Source organism: Dendrobium catenatum, unplaced genomic scaffold (genome assembly GCF_001605985.2).
Source record: "Dendrobium catenatum unplaced genomic scaffold, ASM160598v2 fragScaff_scaffold_600, whole genome shotgun sequence".
In the NCBI taxonomy this organism is placed as follows: Eukaryota; Viridiplantae; Streptophyta; class Magnoliopsida; order Asparagales; family Orchidaceae; genus Dendrobium; species Dendrobium catenatum.
In genome coordinates this window covers 314,761-336,211 of record NW_021319062.1, presented here as the reverse complement: position 1 = coordinate 336,211, position 21,451 = coordinate 314,761, and the positions used below count along the sequence as shown (strand labels likewise).

Below are 21,451 nucleotides of genomic sequence, written 5' to 3'. Positions count from 1 at the left end.
AAGGAAATATGTCAACCTACCAAATTTTTTTATCTCAAATTCATAGCCAAGAAATTTCATTAGACTCACTTTATCCTTTACATCATTCCTAATTAAGATGGTATCATCCACATAAATTAATAAAATTGTGACTCCCTTAAGTCTAAGTGTATGAAGAATAGTGTATGGTCCCCTTAGCTCTGTCAATATCCATTGAGTAGCATGACTTTTGATAATCTTCCAAACCAAACTCTAGGTGACTGTTTCAGCCCATAGTGGTTAATGTATTCTTAAGTATTGTCGGAACGAAATTTCATTATATTCACCCTGAATTAGTTTTGGATCATGGTGTGAAAAATGGGAAGGATAATGCTAAAATCGGATTTGTTTTTTGCAGAGAAAGATCTAAGAGACTCAAGTATAGTTGTCAATGAAGGATACAAATCACTGGGTCCCCGAAATGTTAAGGGTCTTTTAGGGTCCCTAAATACCACTATGAATAAGGTAGAAGGGAGTATGACATCTCTCATTTTTGTTTGGAAAAAGAATTTTTTATGCTTGGATAACTCAGTTTTTCAACTCATAAAAACATTTTGAATACATGGTGTTTAAGACATCAAAAGATGGATGTCCTAATCTAAAATGATGAAGCCAAATAGTAGATTTATTATTAAATAGGGATAACATTAATAGCCATTATTGATAATAGTAGATTTGTTCAGCTCTTCCAGGTAGTACAGTCTACCTTTCTCCTTGGCAAGTCAAATCTTCTTCCCCGATCATTGGTCCTAAAATAAACAACACGCATGGTTAAATAAGACTTGGCAATTATGATCACTAATAAGTTTATGTATGGAGATTAATTTTTTAGACAATGAGAAACCTAGAGCACAATTTTTAGAGTGAAAGAGGGAGATAAGGGTATGTCTCCTTGGCCTGCTACTATGGTAAGAGAACCATTAGTTGTTATGATTTTCTTATCACGTGGTAAGGAGTGTAGTTGATGAAGTGGATAATTGAGTATATCATGTGATCTGTGACTCCTAAGTCAATGATCCATAAACCTTTCAAATGATTTTTATAGACACTTAATCCGATGGATATAGGAAACTTACTTGAAAGTGCAAGAAAGATATAGGTGATTTTTCAAGGGATATCAAGAGTTGTTATACTTTTCAATATCTTCTTTATTGAGCTCTATGAAACTGGACTGTGGTTTTTGGTTGGGTTAACTTGTGTAGTATTACCTTATGATATCCCCTTTTAGCAAGTTCTTTGATTCCACCCCTCTTGGGGGCTTTCCATATAACTTCCAACATGTCGCTTTTGTGTGTCTTGATTTCTTGCAATATTTGCACCAAGGAAATCTTTGTCTTTAGGTTTTAACGAATCCTTACCCCTTTCCTTTTGGTTGTCATAATTGTTGATCTACCAATAGTCTTTAATTCCAACATTACCCCTTTTCGGCTTTCCTTAGCATGAATGAGAGAGATGGTCCATTTAGTGAAGTGTCTCATATTTGCCAATGATCTAAACTCTTAACATGGTCAAACTCTGAATTTAATTCTACAAGAAATTCATACACTCTATCTTTCTTAATAAAGCTTATTAGGATAACAACATCTTCTGTACACTTGGTCTATATGCATCTATAGTGATTAAATTCTTGCCACAAGCCTTTAAGGAGAGTGACATATTCAATCACGGTCTTATTTTCTTATTTTGTGCTTCCCACTTTGACCTTAAATTTGAAGATTTGAGCAACATCCCTAGATTTTGAGAGGACTTGTCTGGCGATATCCCATGTCCTTTGTAGTAAATAGGAACATGAAAGTATCACTAATTTCTAGAATCATGGAATTCCACAACCATGACATAATCATGGAGTTTGCTTCATCCAATGCCAAAAAATTAGGATCTCCTTCTTTTGATCCGACCCCAAGGAGGTGATTCATCTTTCCTTTCCCTTCCAAATAGGTCTTCACAAATTGAGACCATTTCAAGTAATTCTTCCTACTTACGTGATAGGAAGGTTGCATATTTTGGAGATCTCCTCTTCCTTGAAGCACTATAGAGTCCATTTGGTCAAAGCTTTGGGAGGAATTAGCTTCAGACATTACAGTGGTAAAGGATAACAATGAAGTCTAGACAAATCTAGCCAACAAAGTTTAGGGCACCAATAAAGTTTGCGTTAAATAGCAGCCCACAGGATCCCGACAACAGCAATGAAGGTCGGTGATAGGGCAACAGGGAAAGTTGATTAATTATCCTTTGAGTTCATCTCCTACTCGTTTGGTCCGGCTCAAGATATGCATGCTAGAATTGTCACTCAATTTGGTTCCCCCCAGATCACATATGAAAAAGCCACTTGAGCCTTTGAACCAGTCGCACACAGAGAACAGACCTCTACTCCTGCTCGGCTTGACCTCTATGTTCATTCATTTCGTCGCCTGTTTCAATTGACCCAAGTAAGTGAAGACATTAGCCCAAGGAAGTGAAGACAAAGCTTCTGGTCGCATGCAAAGAACAGACTGCTAGGCTCAACACTAGCGCATATAGAAGCCACAAGCACAGGTCCCTTGTTGACTCGAGTGACTCCCAGGTCACATGAACTGCTCGGTTTACTCGGCTTCATGTACACAGGGAGCCTCTCGATCCTTCTTGCTCCCTTGCTCGGTCCTCTTCTTTCTCGATTCATCCCCTATGTAGGAACGTACGAGAAACTCCCGTCTCCGCATCTTTTGGCCGCAGGCATGAAATAGAGGGTATGAGCAGTTTGGACCACTCGACTCTTGTTCGATCTCCAAAGCCAATGAAGGTGCTTGCTCCTCTCCACTTCCTTCGATTTATATATCCCAACGATTCCAACAATGAAGATCAATGGAAGGACCAGTATTCTTCAGAGTTTTGGCAATTAAGCCCGGTGGTGGGAATCTGGCTCTGATGTCATGTTAAATTTAGAAAATTGGAGAGGGAAAGGCTTAATTTTATTACATAAACCTATCTTTATTTATAGATCTATACAGGATATCTTAATAAAGAAATAAATAACTATAAAATCATGCATGATTGCCCTAATATAATCCTTCATGAATCAGCCACCCAAATATGGAAGGAGATCGGCATGATCCAGGTGAGCCTCCCATGGATCCCCATGCTCGCCGTGGGATCAAGTGTCAAGGGATGGTTGTGATTTAACATACCACTTAAAGGTAACATATGCCATGGCATTCGACAATGCTAACGAGTTGCAAATCCACGCCTAAAATTTAGTGAGGAAGGATATGGTTCCATGTGCCAAGCAAAATATAAAGTTACTTGCAAGACAAGTGACTCCTGATCATGGCCAACTAGTCCAATGCAAAAATTCATTAAATTATCTATCCACACTCAAAGCAAACAACTTATACCTATTACCTATCACATATAAGGTTCTCAATTTTGTCTACCATTCAAATAACTACAAGTAGTGCGAACAAAAGCAACAGTGACGAGTGTAGACATAGATGGATTCTATAACTAAATGGTAAAAAAAAAAAAAAAAGTGGTCCATTTTTTTCGATTTTTCATCATTAATGATTGAAGATGTTTTCAGGCATTAGGTACTCAAAAACTGATCAAAATATGAATGACAGAATTCCTCAATATACTAGGATGCAAGATCCATGGAAATTATCAATGAATGACAACAAATATGGTTTAGTAAAGGTATATGGATCAATTTCAGCACCATCAAAATAGTCATGGCCTTTCGCCTCATTTTTTGGAAATTTTCATAAATTGAATGTGGAAAAATATACTATCATCCAATATGAAGTACAATTATCAAACAAATAAAATTATCTTGTACCATGGGATTCGATGTTTTGTTGAACAATCCGGCATCAGTCTGATCTCACCAGTACCAGTAAGGTTTGTTCCATCAGCTGGGCCATCCGCAAATGAAGTCATACCCATTGATGCAAAAGTCAAACCTACACCAGTGTTGGCTACAACTTCATAAAAGCGCTTTACAGGAATGACCTGAATACACAATGGAATTAAATCAATTCAGAGAAATACTTCTGCATGCTTCCAGAGTGTCAGTTACTTGAGAGTTCTGGATTATTATACTTATTATTCTAAAACTGATAGCATCTAAGTGAAGCAACTTTAGGGTGTCTTGCTTGAGTCGTTTAATTTTAAGAGTCAAGTTTGTAAGTGTCATGAAATGTAAGAGTTTTCTCTAATATTATAAAAGTATCTTTGTTTCTTATTTTTATGTCTTTTTAGAATTTGGTGGATTTCTTTAGCAATTTTAGTATTCTTTTATATAGGAAGTCTTTGTTTTTGTGATTAAAAATTTGGGTCACTCTCCCAAATTTTTGATTGCATCAAACTTACATGGATTGAATCGCATGAAATGCAGATTAAAACAACCAGAACCTAAATATGAACCAAATTATTGAATTGAAAAACTTAATGTAAATATTTCAATAAATGACATGCAATACAAAATTATAGCTAATAAGCTATGAAGCATTTTAAACGTATAAGATCAATGACTATATCCCTTTGATTTTGATCAACCGCTACTAAATGAAAAAAAAAAGGCCATTACAGGTATAACTCAGTAGAGCCACCGATAGCCCAATGGGGGAAAGACTCACTCGACATCGTTGTTGCCCAGAAGAATCAGCCCAGATGATACGAACAAACATGATATCTTCTAGTAACGTGTCAATCTTCAATGTGCTTTTTTGGATGCTGTAACTTTTGTAATCAGTAGAACCAACAATAGCACTCAAATTGTAAAGCCGAAGTGCATTTTGTCTAAATATATCTTCAACAGCTTCCAGTGCCTCGTCAATGGTAAGATCACCATCCTCACACGCATTAGACAAAACATGGAACAGAACCTCACGTGATCTCTTTGAACCTATAAAAGTAAAAGAAACTCAGTAAGTGATACATGGTGATCATGGAAGGCCACTAAAACGATCAAGATTAAATCTACAAAAAAACAAGAATGACATAAAATATAAAGTTGGAAATTAATACAATCATATGCTCATAAAGCCCTGATTTATTGATTATAGAGTGCTACTAAAATTAATGAAGAACCATTCTTTGTATTTATAAAGATAGCGCTGTAAGGGATCATAAAATTGTTCATCAGTAAGCTGCATATACACAAATCACACTCCAGTACACAAGCAAGCCACAAGAAGGCCTTCAAGAGTAGATTAAATAGTAGCAATTCAAGTAATATCAAAACTGTGTAAGACCATCGACAGTTCATGACAGCTGTAATTGGATGGTATAGAAAAAGTACATTTAGTTTTATAAAATTCAGGATAAGCATGTATCACACAAATCTGTTCAGTAACACATAAACTAGTATGAACTATCATACGCAGATTGGATTTACCTCATATTACAAAGAAGTTATACTGGATCAAGCAGTACTTAGTAATAAATCTTGAAGAAGTGCAAAACCATCAGTATACGAAGAAAAGAAATTTTACAAGGCAACAAAGCATTAAAATTGCCAGCATACCTAGATAATATATTTCAGGAAATGCAAAACCATCTGAGCTGTACATTACCTATAAATCAAAGAAGAAAATATTACCAGCATTAACAAGAATGGAATTGGGAAAAAAAAGGTGCATTAGAAACAAAAGAAACTGATGTATTCAAGCCCGAACCTAAGTTAAATAATAAAAAATTCTACAGGAAGAATTCAAGAACTGTTAGGGTGGGTTAGCTCTATAACACGGAATGTATGGACAAGTACTCAGCTCTATGTATGGAGGGCCGATGGTGGCAAGACAGCTATTCAACAATACTTATGATCAATTTTTTATAGCCGCAAAACAACCTGAAGTTAAAAATTAGAGTTTTTTAATTTTCCCACCTATTCCATCTTCTTCAGGAGAAGAGAACACGGGGCATTAAACCCCAATATTGGAATAATGCGATTATTGAAGATTTCTCCAAAAAACTAAGAAGGAACGCAGCTCAACAAACAAATTATCGAGATTTTTCAAAAAAAAAAGATTTCAACGAATGTTAAAGATTTTAAAATTTTCAGAAATAAGTTTGCCTTAAACATGTTCGAATTTACCTCCCCTATTGTCTCATAAGAACTGAAACTTTTCTTAACCAATGTTTTACCCCTATTAGCTTATCCACCCACAACCCCCTTCTCTTTTTTTGTTGTTTTGTATTACACAATATTTGCAGGGTTTAAATGTATGCTCTCATTTATGGTTTGTTCTCAGTTGTTTAAAGATGACTTAATAGAGTTGTTCCATCCTTTGTAGTTAGCAACAATAAAATATACGTGATAAAATGAATAAATGGCAGAGAGGCCAAACATTAAAAAAAAAAAAAAAAACATATGTGTATATAGCCAAAACAAAAAGAGATAGCAACAGATAAAATGCTTTCAAAAAAAAAAAGGGGAAAACAATGTCCAAAAAAAAAACAACTATAAACAACTATGACAGTCTTTAAAATAGTTTTGAAGCAGTACATATATGTGTATAGGATTTCATGGCAAACTCTTTAATTTTTTTTTATCCTTACACAGCCGTGTTCAGCTATTTAAACTTAAAGGACAATACACAACTGTGTGTATATTCTTTTGGCAAATTATTTAATTTTCGGTGGTATACACAATTATACACAGTTGTTTTATGGCAATTCTTTTGATTCCAAAAGTTAAAATGCAGATATGCACAACCCTTGAAACTCAAAATAAGAGACGTAAACAGTTGTTTACAGAGGCTTTATGGCAATTAATTTCATTCTACGTATAACACTTTAAAATCAAAGTAGAGATGAAATAAGACTTTATGCTAATTTATTTCATTCTAGAAGTTGTAAAAAGTTCCACATATCACTTTAAACTCAAAACCAAAGTTTTATTCACCATGGAGATATTCTAGTGAAATTCATTTCATTCTAAAAGCTCTACACAGCTATGTACAATCTTCAAAGCATAAATTAAGGGTTGTTCAAAACAGTGTAAGAGTTTTATGATAATTCATTTCCTTCTAGGTGTTGCACACTACCATGCACAGAACCCTAAATTTTACATAAATGTACAGTATTTTATGGCACTTCATGTGATTCTACGTTGTGTAATTAGTTGTGCACAACCCCCTGAACTTAAAGAATTGTATATAGTTGTGCTACGGCACTTTATGGCAATTGAGTTCATTTTGAAGTTGTACATAGTTGTCTACAACCCTATAAGCTCAAAGGGCTATGCATAGTTTGTATATCCCACTAAATCTAAAGGGTTATAGCAGTTGTGTACAAGTGCTATATGAAAATTCTAGGTGTTGTCCATAGTTGCATACAACCTTCGAAACTCAAAGAAAAAATATACACAAGAGCTTCATGACAATAGATTTTATTCTAGAAGTTGTACATAAATGTGTATAATCCATTAAACTCCAATTAAGAATTGTATAGCCCTCTAAATTCAAAAATAAATGTTGCATACAACTGTGTACAGATGTTTTATATGAGGTTATTTTATTTTAAGTATTATACAGTTGCATCAAACTTTGTAAACTCAAAATAAGAGTTACACACAAATATGCAAGTATTTTATGAAAATAGATTGTACATGGTTCAATATACCCTCTAAACTACATGTGAGCACCAATTAATTTTGGAATACGAGAAAAAATATATTTCATTCTATAAATTGTACATAGTTCTATATATCCCTCTAAACTACATGTGAGCACCAATTAATTTTGGAATATGAGGAAAATTTGTGGCACATATTAGCATTCTATCGAGATATTGTCCGCTTTGGTCTAAGGGCTTCACGGTTTTGTCCTGTTGGTATAACTTCCTAGGAGGTCGCCTATCCCAGGATTTCTCCAGAGCACGCTTAACTACTGAGTTTCGTTGATGAAATTCAAACCATTACATCAAAAGGCACCTCAATATTTAAGAGTTTTGCTTCTTTCTACTTAAGAGGTTTCACAACAATATACTTAATTTTAAGCTTGAATCGTTAAAATCTACATGTATTCGTTTACTCCTAAATACTCGACTGTCGGGATACATTCAATAATATGAAGAATCTCTAATGCCTTTCATACTAAATTTTGCTCAAATGTAATTGTATATGCTGAAAGACTAAATAATTTACTTTCTAAATTAGAATTCGTATTTCTTACCAACGTGACGCATTGCCTCCTCGATTTTGACTCCTCGCAACCTTTTACGCTTATAAATCACCTAAACAACCCAAGTTTCACAATTGTTACAATTTCTACTATTCTTATAATATATTTTTATACACATACAAATAATATCCATTAATTCCAAAATAAAAATTTTAACTCAAAACTTCCTCTCCTCATTATACTAGTTGAATCCTAATAACAGTTGAGTATTATTAAATTAAGAACTTATAAATTAAATTCTACTATAAACAAATTATTAAACTATTTCCTTACCTTTTTTATTTCCTTTTCCTAATTCCTTCACCATTCTATTCTTCTTCTTTTCTTTCTCTCATCCAAAGACAGACCTTCAGCCTTTTGGAATGCCTTGCTCCTAGACTCGAATCCAAGCACAAAAAAAAAAAGAGCTGAAATGAGGAATGGCCTCGAATTAACAAGGAAATGAGGTTAAATGGCAAGTTAATGAACTTTTACTTAAAAACCCATAGCCTAACCCACTGCACGCTCAGCGTAATGCTAATTTTTTTTAAAAAAAAATTTGCTCTGCTACAGTAAAAGTTATAAAAAAGAATAAGAGCCGAAATGAGGAATGGCCTCGAATTAACAAGGAAATGAGATTAAATGGCAAGTTAATGAACTTTTACTTAAATACCCTTTAGCCTAACCCACTGCGCGCTCAGCTTAATGCTAACTACCAAAAAAAATTTGGCCTGCTACAGTAAAAGTTATAAAGGAACAGTAATTGATTTGAATCCTTAGAAAAAGAATTCAACTCAAAACTAATTCAATAACTTTCACATCTTTATAAATTAACATATACTTCTATATACAAATTTGCTCCAATTGACGAGTAGAATAAAATAGAATGATTTCTGATGATTTTTGTGAAAGTTGATATTTCATCATATAATTAAATTAAGGGAACTTTCGAGATTTTACCCGAAAATTTTGGGTATTACATATAAAAACCAAATAATATATTAAAGGATGATATAATAATTTTCTATTGAACTATGAAATAATAATTTGGCATAAATATGAAAAAAAAATTGCATAAGATATAAATTGACAAGTGATAAATTCCGTAAAATAGAATTAAAATTTAAAACATCACAATAGCAAAACAATATAAAATATATTCTCTAATTGGAGATGGAGAAGGTGGTTGCAGCATCAGCCTTCCCTAGGCCATCGCTAGGGGCTGCAGCGGCAAACTAGCAACAAGAAATTCACGGCTAGAAGTCGAGGATGGGAGCAGCAGCGGATGCCTTTTTGTATGCTATTTGTATATGACAATGATCCTAAACATTCATAAACCAGCTAAAGTAAAAATGTTAGAGCAATACAAAAAATGTTCATAAGAAAAGTTGATGAGGACTAGTAAACAAATAAGTTAAAATTTTAGTGACTTGTTGAATTTGTCGTCCCTTGTATATGTTTAAGTACATTGTATCTATTATATAAAATAATGGGTAAACAACAACAACAACAACATCAAGCCTTTATCCCACTATGTGGGGTCGGCTACATGAATCATTTTTCTCCATTGTGTCCTATTAAAGGTCAAATTCTCGTTTAAATCTAATAAAGAAAGGTCATTAAAAGGATAAATATAAATCTACAAGGCAAATTTAATAAAACAACAATTAGACTAGTTAATAAGAAAAAATATTCACTAGATGGGTGTAGGTCGACCATCAAACAACAATAATAATTAATTACTATTTTGCTTAAATGCTTCAAATACTGACCAATGAGTTGTGCCAAATCAAAAAGCAATGACAACTATATTAGTAACAGATGGAAGTCAAAAATTGTGTTATATGTAATCCAAGTTTTAATGACTAAGTAATCATTATTAGCCAAGATTAATATTAAAAAAATGAGAATGCTAAGATGATCTATAGAAAAACTAGGAAGAATAGATTGAAAAAAAGATAATATCAAAAGAAAAGTGGAGTGGCATCTATTAATAATACAATGGTAAGAAAAATGATTTGGGTATTTTAGACGTATACAACAGATGGTAAAAATGCACCATAGATGGGTAAATAAAATTTGTGATTAAGGATTAGGAAGAAGAACAGAACTACAGAAACCATTTAAAAGATGTATGCATAAAAAAGTAATGCATATAACATTCGACAGGAATTAAACAAGAATCAGGTTTTATCAAGACAACAACAAATTGTCTGAGTTAAGACTTAAGAATAAATGATGATGATAAAGTAAAGCAATTTATAAAGGATTTGTTGAATAAACCACAATAAAGCTTCTAATCTAACTTATGCTTGCTCCAATAATATATTAATGTATAATTAGGTTTAAAGAGTAGGACATTATGCGAGGTGCCTTACTTTGAGATTGGTAGCGAAGGTAATTATAAACGGATAAATTGCATCTGAATCATTATATCAAGGGCTTAATTGCAAAAAGTTCCATATTTTTTTGTTAAGATAGCATAAAGACTCCTCAATTATAATATTGGATTGCATATAGTTCCTTTCAATAATAGCTGTAAGATGAGCTATTAATTGCATATAAAATAATTGATCATTTTAACTGCATCTAACACCCAACATTTGGTACCTAATTGCAATCTGATCTTGGCTATTCAAAATAACAAATCATTATATCTAGGGCCTAATTGCAATTAGTTCCACAATTTTTTTTAACTCAGCGTAGACTCCACTATTATAATACTAGATTGCATATAGTTGCTTTTCAATAAGATTGTAAGATATGTTATTACTATTGTATAAGAGAATCAACATTCATCATTTTAATTGCATCTAACTCCTAACATTTGATGCCTACTTGCATCCTCTACCTTTCTATGCTAGGTCCCATCAAGTGTCAACAAGGCGGATTGCAGCCTGACAACAAAAACATGCTGATTTTAAAAATATGATGGTTCAGTTGCAATTGGTGGCTTAATTCAAGCATATACATGCAATTTAATCCACTACTAAAAATGTAACTTCATATAATATGATGATCCATGTTAAGAAAATAATTTCTCACCTTTTTTATTGGAGCCAAATGTAGTAATTCACTCACAGAAGAAATCATCCCTGGAACACTAAGCATAGGCACTGCCAACCCAAAATCAAGGTAAACCTGTCCATGAAAGTATCAGCACATTGACACATTCAAAGTTCTCAAAGCTCACACAAGTGAGCTTTATGACTAAACTTCAAACCTGAGGATAAACAGAAGCAAGATATGAGGCTTCCCTCGAATATGGATAAGCTGCATGTAGGAGAACAATCCGACTTCTAGAAAATCTCTTCTCCTCAAGAACAGTGCGCAGATGAAGAGGGTTGCATTGCCTCAAATCCAAGTCTTTATCACCAAAACTGAAATTTCAAAACAAACACAGCTAATTTGTCCAGTTTGCAGCTCATGAATAACACAAAACAAGAGGTTCGAATTGACAATTTTCTTTCCACGCACACAACCAAGAAGAAAAAAAGGCCTGTGAGGCATAAACTAAGGCATTTTCTGCAAAAACATAAAGTAAAAAGGAGATACTTCTTCATGATCTAGATGTAGAAGTAAAGCATCTAAAGTGAACATAAGATTGCTGACTATGTAGGATTCATAAGACCTAAAAGACAATCTATACAGGAGTAAATCGATCAGATAAATCAGTTCCATAGAAAGCCAATTTGGCTAATTACGATTATAAAATTCTAGGTACTCCACAACCTAAATTGTACTTATGTTGTTCCATCCTCATTGATGGCATCTCCAAAAAATGTACAGTCAAACACACGACCCCACAAGAGGAGTATTGGTTGTGACCCAAAACAAACTATAAGTACCAAGCAATTTGGGAGTGTGAACTTATATATTTACATGTTTTCTAATATTTTATGTGCATGAAATAATTTTTTTTCTTTTCCAAATATAATTTATAGATTTAGGAAGTCCATATAGGCTTATAGGACAACTAAAAGAGTGATGAACTAGAAAAATAAGTTCCTAAGTGCAGCCTAGAATGCAGCAAAGGCAAAAGCTTGAATCCTATAATCCAAGTCTATAATTTAACTAAGTTGTATAGTGCATGTAACTCAACTGCCATTTTTAATTCCTAGTTATAATAAAAGGTATATACATTATTCTGTAGATGATTATTATATTTTAAATCTAATTTACTTTTAGTGTATATTAAAAATAGCATGTTTTTTTTTAGAATTTTTCTATTGCCTTTATTTAGTGGTTACCTAAAAATTTTAAGCAATAGGCTCTTTAAGAAAATAAATTTTCTACAAATTAATTTATAAGCAATCTAAAATCAACCATAGAATAATACTTTCAAGCAAAATTCCATGATTTATACAAAAATAAGCTGATTTTAAAATTAAATAAAATTTAAAGCCTCCTAATAGATTGTAATTTGCAACTCCGCATTTGACTGATTGCTTATTCATTAGAATGTGCTTGCATATCAGTGTCAAATTCATGTACTAAGTTGATGAATATCATATGCATAGCCCAATGAGCCAATATAGAAATAAAAGCTCACATTAAAGACTAGATAATAAAAATTGCATAGTGAGTCAGCATATACATACAATCATGATCATACTTTCTTAGCATAAGCAGCTAAATTGTATGTTTTTTTTTTTCCTAATATCAAAATAGCATGTCTTATCTTGCATAAACATTAAAACCATATTTGATTTACATGATTTTAAAAGTGCTTGGGTGATTTTAGTTGGCTTTTCAAGCAGTATCATAAGTCCAAAGGTCGAACTGACTTAACATCAGCTTAGTTTTCAAGTTCATAAATCCCATTCATTCTATTAAATTTAAGTCTGCGCTGCTGCCTATTAATGGATTTCACCTACATCTAAAAGGTTTGAGGCTGATATTCTTTTCATTTACATCATAGCCCTCACCCTCTTGGGCATTTCCTCCAACTTGTATAATTAGCATATAAACCTAAACTTAATAAATTAAATTAGTAAATTTAAACAAAATTTTAATTTTAAAAATATGAAGTCTAATATAAGATAGTTTTGAGTACCTCTTAGTTTCTAAGAATCAGGTGCTCTCGCATTTTCTCATTTGACTTCCATTTAAAAGTTAATTTTTAAGCTAATCAAATCACCCTTGAAATTCTAAAGATAAAATCTTTGACACGAATTGATTAAAATTGGATAAAATGTTAGTCACAATTTTGATAAAAAGATGTAAACAACTATTTTAATTTAAAAAAAAAATCTAAATGGAAAAATATCTTTGGGATGAAATTAATTATAAGGGCTTACCCCTATAAGAAATATGTATCCCATAATAAAATAAACACCGTTCAATCAAACATATTAAGTAGGGGAAAATATTTGAGTGAATAAAAAATATAAGTATTGTTATTAAATTTATAGCAAAACAATATTTTTTCACCAGGGATAATATATTATTTTTTATGTCATACTCATTCACAAAATATTTTAAATCCATTGAGGATAACAAAAATCCAACAACAGACTCGTAATATAATTTTTGTCATCTAGTTCTTAATGTTAAGACTTTTCTTTTTACAATTGCAACTCACTAAACTATGCATAGAATATTCATTAGCATTTTATATGGGTTTGATGTTGATTTGTAAGCACACCCTTATAGATAAATAATCAATCAAATACTGAATTAAATATTACAATTCATAAAAAGGTTTTGAATTTCATTTTAATTATTAAAAAATTATCTTATTTTTATAAGCAATATAATTTTATTTGAAAATATTATTCTACGATTAATTTTAGATTGCTTATATTTTAATTAATAGAAAATTTACTTTTCTAAAAGTTAATCGCATAAAATGTCCAGGCCACCTGCAAGCAAAGACAATAAAAAAACTTACAAAAAGCATGCTTTTTTAATACACGCTCAAAGTAAAGCAATCAAATACATCAATCTTTCAAAGAATAATGTACAGGTATCTTATTACAACTAGGAATTAAAAGTAGTAGCTGAGTTGTTTGTCTTATACAACCCAATTAAAATTACACACTCAGCTTGTGAATCATCAAGCTTTGGCTTCTGATTAGGGCTGCAAGTGAACCAAACGTTCGACGAGCTACTCGTTGTTCGGTTCGATTAAAGCTCGTTTGTGAACGTTTAATTAACTAAACAAACAAACTTGAACAATATTTTTAATACTTTATTCTTAAATAAACAAACTTGAACACTAATGTGTTCGGCTCATTTATGTTCGCGAACAACATCATTTGAAGTTCGTAAACAAGCTCAACATTAAGCTCGATAAAAGCTCGATTCATGTTCGATTTTGAACTCGTGAATAAGCTCGATAAAAATAATTAATATTTGACTATAAAAGTAATAAATAGACAATTGCTTTTATTATAAATGTGTTCGTTCATAGATATGTTCATGAATGTGTTTGTTTGATAGTTAAAAAAATCGTTAAATATGTTTGCGAACAAGCTCGATAAACACTAAACGAACGAACATGAACGGGTGGTTTAGTTTAATTATTAGAGACTTACACTTTTATTTATTTTTTAAAGTTATTTCACAATTTTAAAATAACACATTAAATGACCACTGCTTAGAGGCAATGTCATTCATGAATTCCTAAGAACATTGATGTGAGTATTTCACCTTTTGGGGTGAAATGACAAATCATTGCATCAAAAGAATCCTTGCACAAGAAAAATAACAAAAAGTTTCTCTACAAGAGACAAAAATATGAGTCGAAGCAAATTTAAAATTAATATTTATTTATTTATATCATGAAAATTTTTTATTTTTAATTTAAAATGAATACTTTAGTATTTTAATTTAAATAAATAAAAATAACAATAATAATATTAAAAAATCAAAATAAATTAAAATTCAAAATTTCAGGAACATAACTCCTTACATTTTGCTACAGCAAAAAAACAATATTGTCCTTTTTATTTAAATCATTAAAAAATTAAACTAAAACCTATACCTAAAGTAGCACTTATTTTCACACACAATTAAAAAACTAATTAAAAAATTAATTAAAAATAATAACTAAAAAACTAAACTAAAACCTATACCTAAAGTAGCACTTATTTTCACACACAATTAAAAAACTAATTAAAAAATTAATTAAAAATAATCATTAAAAAATTAAACTAAAACCTATACCTAAAGTAGCACTTATTTTCACACACAATTAAAAAACTAATTAAAAAATTAATTAAAAATAATAACTAAAAAACTAAACTAAAACCTATACCTAAAGTAGCACTCATTTTCACTCACACACTCACACATCCTCATGCACAAACAACCGACTCCCACACCTGGTGTAAAACCCGAAAACAACGATCGTACGTCGTCGTACGCTTTTTGATGCGTCGCTACGAGACTTTAGTGAAATTTTTGAAGTTAACGGAATCTGATGGAAATAATTTTATAAAATCCTACGCAAAATTCTGATCAAATTGATGTATATAATTTAGTTAATTTGGAGTATTTTAAGAGATAAAATTTTTGGAAATCTCATAATGCCAACTTTACCCCTAATTGTTTCTTAAGTCAAATTCACTTAAGTAAGAGCATCATGGACATTTGGAAAACTCAATTTCTCCCTATTAAGCAAGCCGAGCCCTCCCCACTCTCCCCCATTCGCTCATTTCGGCCAAAACCGAGAGAAAGCAAGCGGACGGGACTGACGGCGCGGGCTCGGCGAGGGTGGCTCCGGCGACATTTTTCCGGCGAAGAATTTAGTTCAAATCGAAGAGGGTGACGAGAAGAATATAAAGGTATGATTGTTTCAAAACGAATCTTTCTAGATCTCAAATTATTTGGAGACGAAGTTTCTAGGGTTTTTCCAAAATCTTGTTTTCATCAAAGTTTTCTTTAAGAAATTAATAGGGAATGATTAGAGGAGCATTTTAACAGTAGAATCAAAGATTTTGGAGAAATTTTGGAAAACGAAAAATTAAGACTTTTTACTAAAACCTAATTTCTATAAGTGATTTTACAAAAGTTGTTTATAAAAGCCTTAGGAATGATTTTATGACAAAAAAATTTATTTTTGGTGAAAATCTTATTTTTTGTAATTTCCTAATTTATTAAATCCGAAAATAATTAACCTAATTATTAAATTAGGTTTAGAAGAGAGTTTGATGTGATAATAAGAGAAAACTAATAAAAATTAGAGTTCCAAAATATAGAATTTTGATAAATCCGAAAATGCTAATTAAATTTAAATAAATTAAGTATTATGTAATGTGACTTGAATCTTATGTGCAATGTTAGGTATTGACTGTTTAGAGGAATGACAAGTGTCGGAGCGACGTCGTACATCGTAGAAGTCTGTTTTGAAGTCGTTAAGGTAGGTATTCATACCTCATTTAAATTCATAAGTGTTTATATTTTTATGCTTAAATGAAGTTTTATGTGTTTATTTTACTTTTAATTCATACTTTATATTTAATGATTTAAAGAATACCCTGAAATTTCATATTTCTATATTATGAATTACTTGGAAAGCATATGTATGAAAGCATATGAAGCATAACAAGAACACTTGAACATGAAAGCATATGAAGCATAAGAAAAACACTTGAGCATGAAAGTATATGAAGCTTAAGAAGAACAATTGAGCATGATTGAATGATTTAAATTAAATAATAATTTGATGTGCATATTGATCCGAAAGTGTCAAACAAATGGTAATGGGGTTCTACGGAACCAAATAGTAAAGGGGCTTGCAAAAACTAAATGATAATGGGTTCTTCGGAACCAAATGGTAAAGGAAATAGCCAAAATTTGACTGTGTACCTGATCAGTACAAACACTAGTATTTTCGGGACGGGTGTATACATTTAACATAAGCATATTTGCATTTGATTTGCATATGAAAATGATGAAACAAAAAAATGAAAGAATGGAATGTTAAAGAAAGGAAAACGAAAGTAAGATTGAAAATTTAAATGTTATGATTTGCAAAATGATATGATTTGATTTCATTTATAAAAGTTTTTGTTATATGCTACTTATGAAATTAACTGACTTATGAATTATCTGCTGACTGAGTAAGCTCATCCTACGTTTGAAAATATTTTTCAGGAGAAATAATTAAGAAGTAATGGCTACGAGACGGCAGTATACCTACCGTCGTAGAGGATCTCGAGAAGAAGAAAAAATTTTATGTTTTATGTTTTCTGTTAAATCTTTGATCTGTATCTGTGTAGTTTGTGGGAGCTTATATAATTATTAATGATTTAAGTTTTTAGTAGTTGTGTGAGAAGAAACAAATTTGGACAATTATGGTATTGATGTTTTCTTAGTAGTTCTTTCTTTTTGTGTTGAGGATATTCAAATTATGCCATAAAGATTTTATATGAAATGATTATGTTTATGTTATGATATTTTCCCCGTACGACTATCTGCTCCCGCCTCGTTAATTCGGACTAGCTGGGTCGGGTCGTGACAAGAGTGGTATCAGAGCAAATGTTTAATAATGATCAATGAAAGAGCCTATGGGATGATTGAATGAGTCTTAAAATGTATAGAAAGTGTAAATTTATGAATTATTTTGCCTTATGACTGATGTGTTATTCAGAGACTGGTATGTACCTAAGTCAGCCAGGAGACAGATGCAGGACAAGTTCAACAGATTGGTTCAAGGAGACTGATCTGTTTCTCAGTACGAGGCATAATTGGAATTGAGGATTACTCTGTCTTAGTAGAGAGAGCAAGAAGGATAGAAATGGATATGCTGGCAACTCAGAAGAGGAGGGATTTTCAAAAGAGGAAGATGGAGGGCAGGTCAAAGCCTTCCCAGATGACTCAGCCTTCTCAATCAGGAGCTTCTACTTGGAAGAAGCCCAGATCCAGTAGTTCTGATAGCAGTGCTTCAACTGCTACACTGTGCAGTAAATGTGGACGAGTGCATAAGGGAGAGTGCCTCTCAGGCACTAATACTTATTACTGGTGCCATCAGCCTGGGCACATGGCAAAGTCTTGTCCTCTTTTGGGTCAGAAATCTGTTACAGATGTGAGGTCAGGCAATAATACTCAGAGGACAGCTGGTAGACCAAGAGCTGTGGAGTCTACAGCTTCTGTGCCTTCTCAAGGTCAGACTCGTCAGAATGTTCAATCTCGAGTCTATAGATTGTCCCAACAGGAAGCTAAGGGGTTTCTTGATGTGGTTACAGGTGCGTAATTTAATTAATTGCAATTAATAATTTTTTTAATATGAATGAATAATGAATGGATATGAAATGAACAAATAATGAATGACATGTTTTATAATTGAATATTGTGACTTGTTTATGATTATGGGCAATCCTTATGTGCGATAGACCTGTTAGAATTCTGTTTAATACTGGAGCATCACACTCCTTTAATTTAGAAAAGTTTGTTAGATATGCAAGTTTGCTTCCTAGAGTTATGATTAAGTCACTATCAGCTTTAATGCCTAATGGAAATCATATGGAAGCTAGGCAGAAATGTCAAGTGGATTTGAGGATTTGTGATAAGAGCTTAGAGGTGAATCTGATTGTATTACCTCTATTTGAGTTTGATGCAATCTTAGGCATGGATTGGTTATCTTATCATTTCGTGACTATAGATTGTAACAAAAAGGAGGTTAAATTTTGTATGCCAGGAGAGGAGAAATTCAAATTTCAAGGAGATAGAGGGGTAACTGCTGTGATTGTGTCATCTCTGAAGGCTTTTCAGATGTTAAAAAAAGGATATAAAGGCTTCTTGGCCTATTGTTGACCTCATTTTTGTATGAGGTCACTTGGACCAATACTGACCCTAAATCAATTTAATTTTCAAATCAATTCAAACTCTAGGATCCTCCTAGAATCCTGACCTTAGGATCTATTCTAGGTCATAGGATCCTTCTAGACCTCATACCTTACGATCTACTCTAGGCCCTAGGATCCTTCTAGGCTTCAGACCTTAGGACCCTTCTAGAATTCAAACCTTAGGATCTACCTAGATCTTAGATCAATCAAACCAAAATCCAAGGCTAATGGTCCAAATCCTAAAAGCCTTTTTCAATAAATTTTCAAACACCTTAAAACCCAATCAAACGACATCCGATTCAGAGTCTATTACTTGCAAAGTGATAAGACATGTCTCTAGAGGTAACCCTCCAAATTTGAGCCATTTCTGAGGTCTCTAACCCCAGAAATTGAATTGAAATCCATAGGTTGTAAAACCCTCAAATATTTACAGCCTATGCCACTGGACTTGCCATCCAGTGTATTTTGACCTTGGATCTTTCTACAAAGCATCCAATCACTTCTAAACCCTTGATTATGACATATTGAACATTAAACTGCATTTTTCTAGACCTATTTTGACCCCTAGTTGACCAGGGGTCAAAATGACCAAAATACCCCTATGGAGCTCAAATTTTGATTTCCAACCAAATGAACTCCAAATTGACTGCAACCACCTCCAGCAAGTTTCAAATATCAAACCAAACCCGTTGGACCCATTCCCAAACTTTGGGTCAACCTAGTTGACCAAGTCAACCTAGTTGACCTAAGAGGCCCATTAAGGGCCCAAATGTGTGTTTTGGCCTAATTGATTTTCTTAAACCTACAAAACACATTCAACAAACCCAAAACCATATTTCAAACTTGTTGAGCCCAAAATTGGACCATTGACCTAACCAATAGTTGACCAAGTCAACTATAAGATTTGGTCAAATCATATCAAACCTCTTTCCAAAGTTCAAACATGTCATGTTAAAACCTTCCCAAACTTAATCCATCAGCTCAAGCAATCCTCCTTGCCACCTCAGCACTTTGGTTGACTGTTTGACTGGTCAAACCAAGCTCTAAAATGAATCAAGGATGGTCAAAGTCTACTTTTAATCAATTCTACTCCAATCTTAACCCTTCCAATATATCTAGCCAGCTCTTAAGCCTTCCCATGTGCCACGTCAACAGTCAACATGGTCAGTTGACCAGTCAACATGGTCAGTTGACCAGTCAACACATGGTCAACAAACTCTTAAGTAGCCAAATCCCTTGGTTTAGGCTAATCCAACCCATCTAATCCCTCTCCAGGTGTTTGGAGAGACTCTAGAAGCTTCTTAGAGTCATTCACAGCCTTTAGATCAGGATCTAATGGCTTACATTTAATTCCACATGGACAAGAGGCCAAAATAGACTTTCCACCTAGGATGTCCTCTCCATGTCCTTGGTTTTTGCTCCCACCAACCCCCTGGACAGATGGCACTCATCTGGGAGCCTAACCAAGTGATCCTAGCCACCCATTCAAACTGGAGGGGTTTGAATAAGGAGAAAATGCCCTAATGAGCGATCATTCATGCCCTAGTCTTATCTCTCTTCCAAAACAACTCCAGAGCCGACCACCAGTTCCTTTGAGCTCTCCAGACCTCCCTCCATTTAATCCTAGCTCAATCTCACCAGTAAAGGTCGCTAACGATCGTCTTTCCGGCAAGACAAGGACAATCCGTCCAAGCTTCCATTGCGTTCGATCCAGGGGTTGTGAGCTCGAGGTCTCTTCAACAAAATGGAGCGTGGACAGTCTACAAATGCAACAAATCATTAAACGGTTCAATCCGTCCGAAAATCAAGGTGAAAACTGAAACCCTAGAGCTAGGCACACTAGTCTAAATAGATTTTATTAAAGCTCGTTTTAATCCAAATAAATCATTCCCCACAATTTCTGTTCATATAATTTCAAACGAATTGATTGAGCCAAACTCTAGAACGAGCCGTTTAAGTTGATTAGGGTTCGGTTTACATAGTTCTGTAACTGTGTATCGTCGGAACCGTTGATCTTGCGATCAACAGCCACGATTTGGCCCTTCCGCGGTCCGTCCAACCGCTCGTTTCGGTCCGTCGCGCTGAAGGATATACGGCTCGATCAGAGCCGTTATTTCATTACCGCGGATAATCCAACGGCGGGCGAGAACCGCTGACGCGGATTAATGAAAACGCGTGGGACCCACGCGGTTTCTCAATCATCTGGCGATGATTGCCGCCGTCGCCTCCGCGTTGGACGAATCCGGCTCCGCCGCGTGGCCGCTCAGCCGCCAGACGGATTAATCTATTTTAAAATTAATTTTAAATAATTTTAAAATTAATTTTAAATAATTTTAAAATTAATTTTAAATAATTTTAAAATTAATTTTAAATAATTTTAAAATAAGAAAACTTAATTAAATCATAGTACATTAATTAGTAAGCCAAAAATTTAATATAAGATATCAAATTTCTCAGAAAATTGATATCTTTAATTTAAAATTAAATTCAATTTAAAATATT

General features: G+C 33.1%; 1 protein-coding gene across 1 annotated transcript in view; it reads right to left on the bottom strand.

Moving 5' to 3' along the window:
• The window catches only part of LOC110101543 (protein fluG), an 84,437-nt gene that overhangs the window by 30,568 nt on the left and 32,418 nt on the right, over nt 1-21,451 (bottom strand). Inside the window, exons 6-10 of the mRNA XM_020829474.2 lie at nt 11,380-11,536; nt 11,202-11,297; nt 5,519-5,567; nt 4,629-4,897; nt 3,830-4,002 (exon numbers count right to left, since the gene is read on the bottom strand). Coding sequence (XP_020685133.1) covers nt 3,830-4,002; nt 4,629-4,897; nt 5,519-5,567; nt 11,202-11,297; nt 11,380-11,536 — 744 coding nt within the window. The remainder of the gene's footprint in view (nt 1-3,829; nt 4,003-4,628; nt 4,898-5,518; nt 5,568-11,201; nt 11,298-11,379; nt 11,537-21,451) is intronic.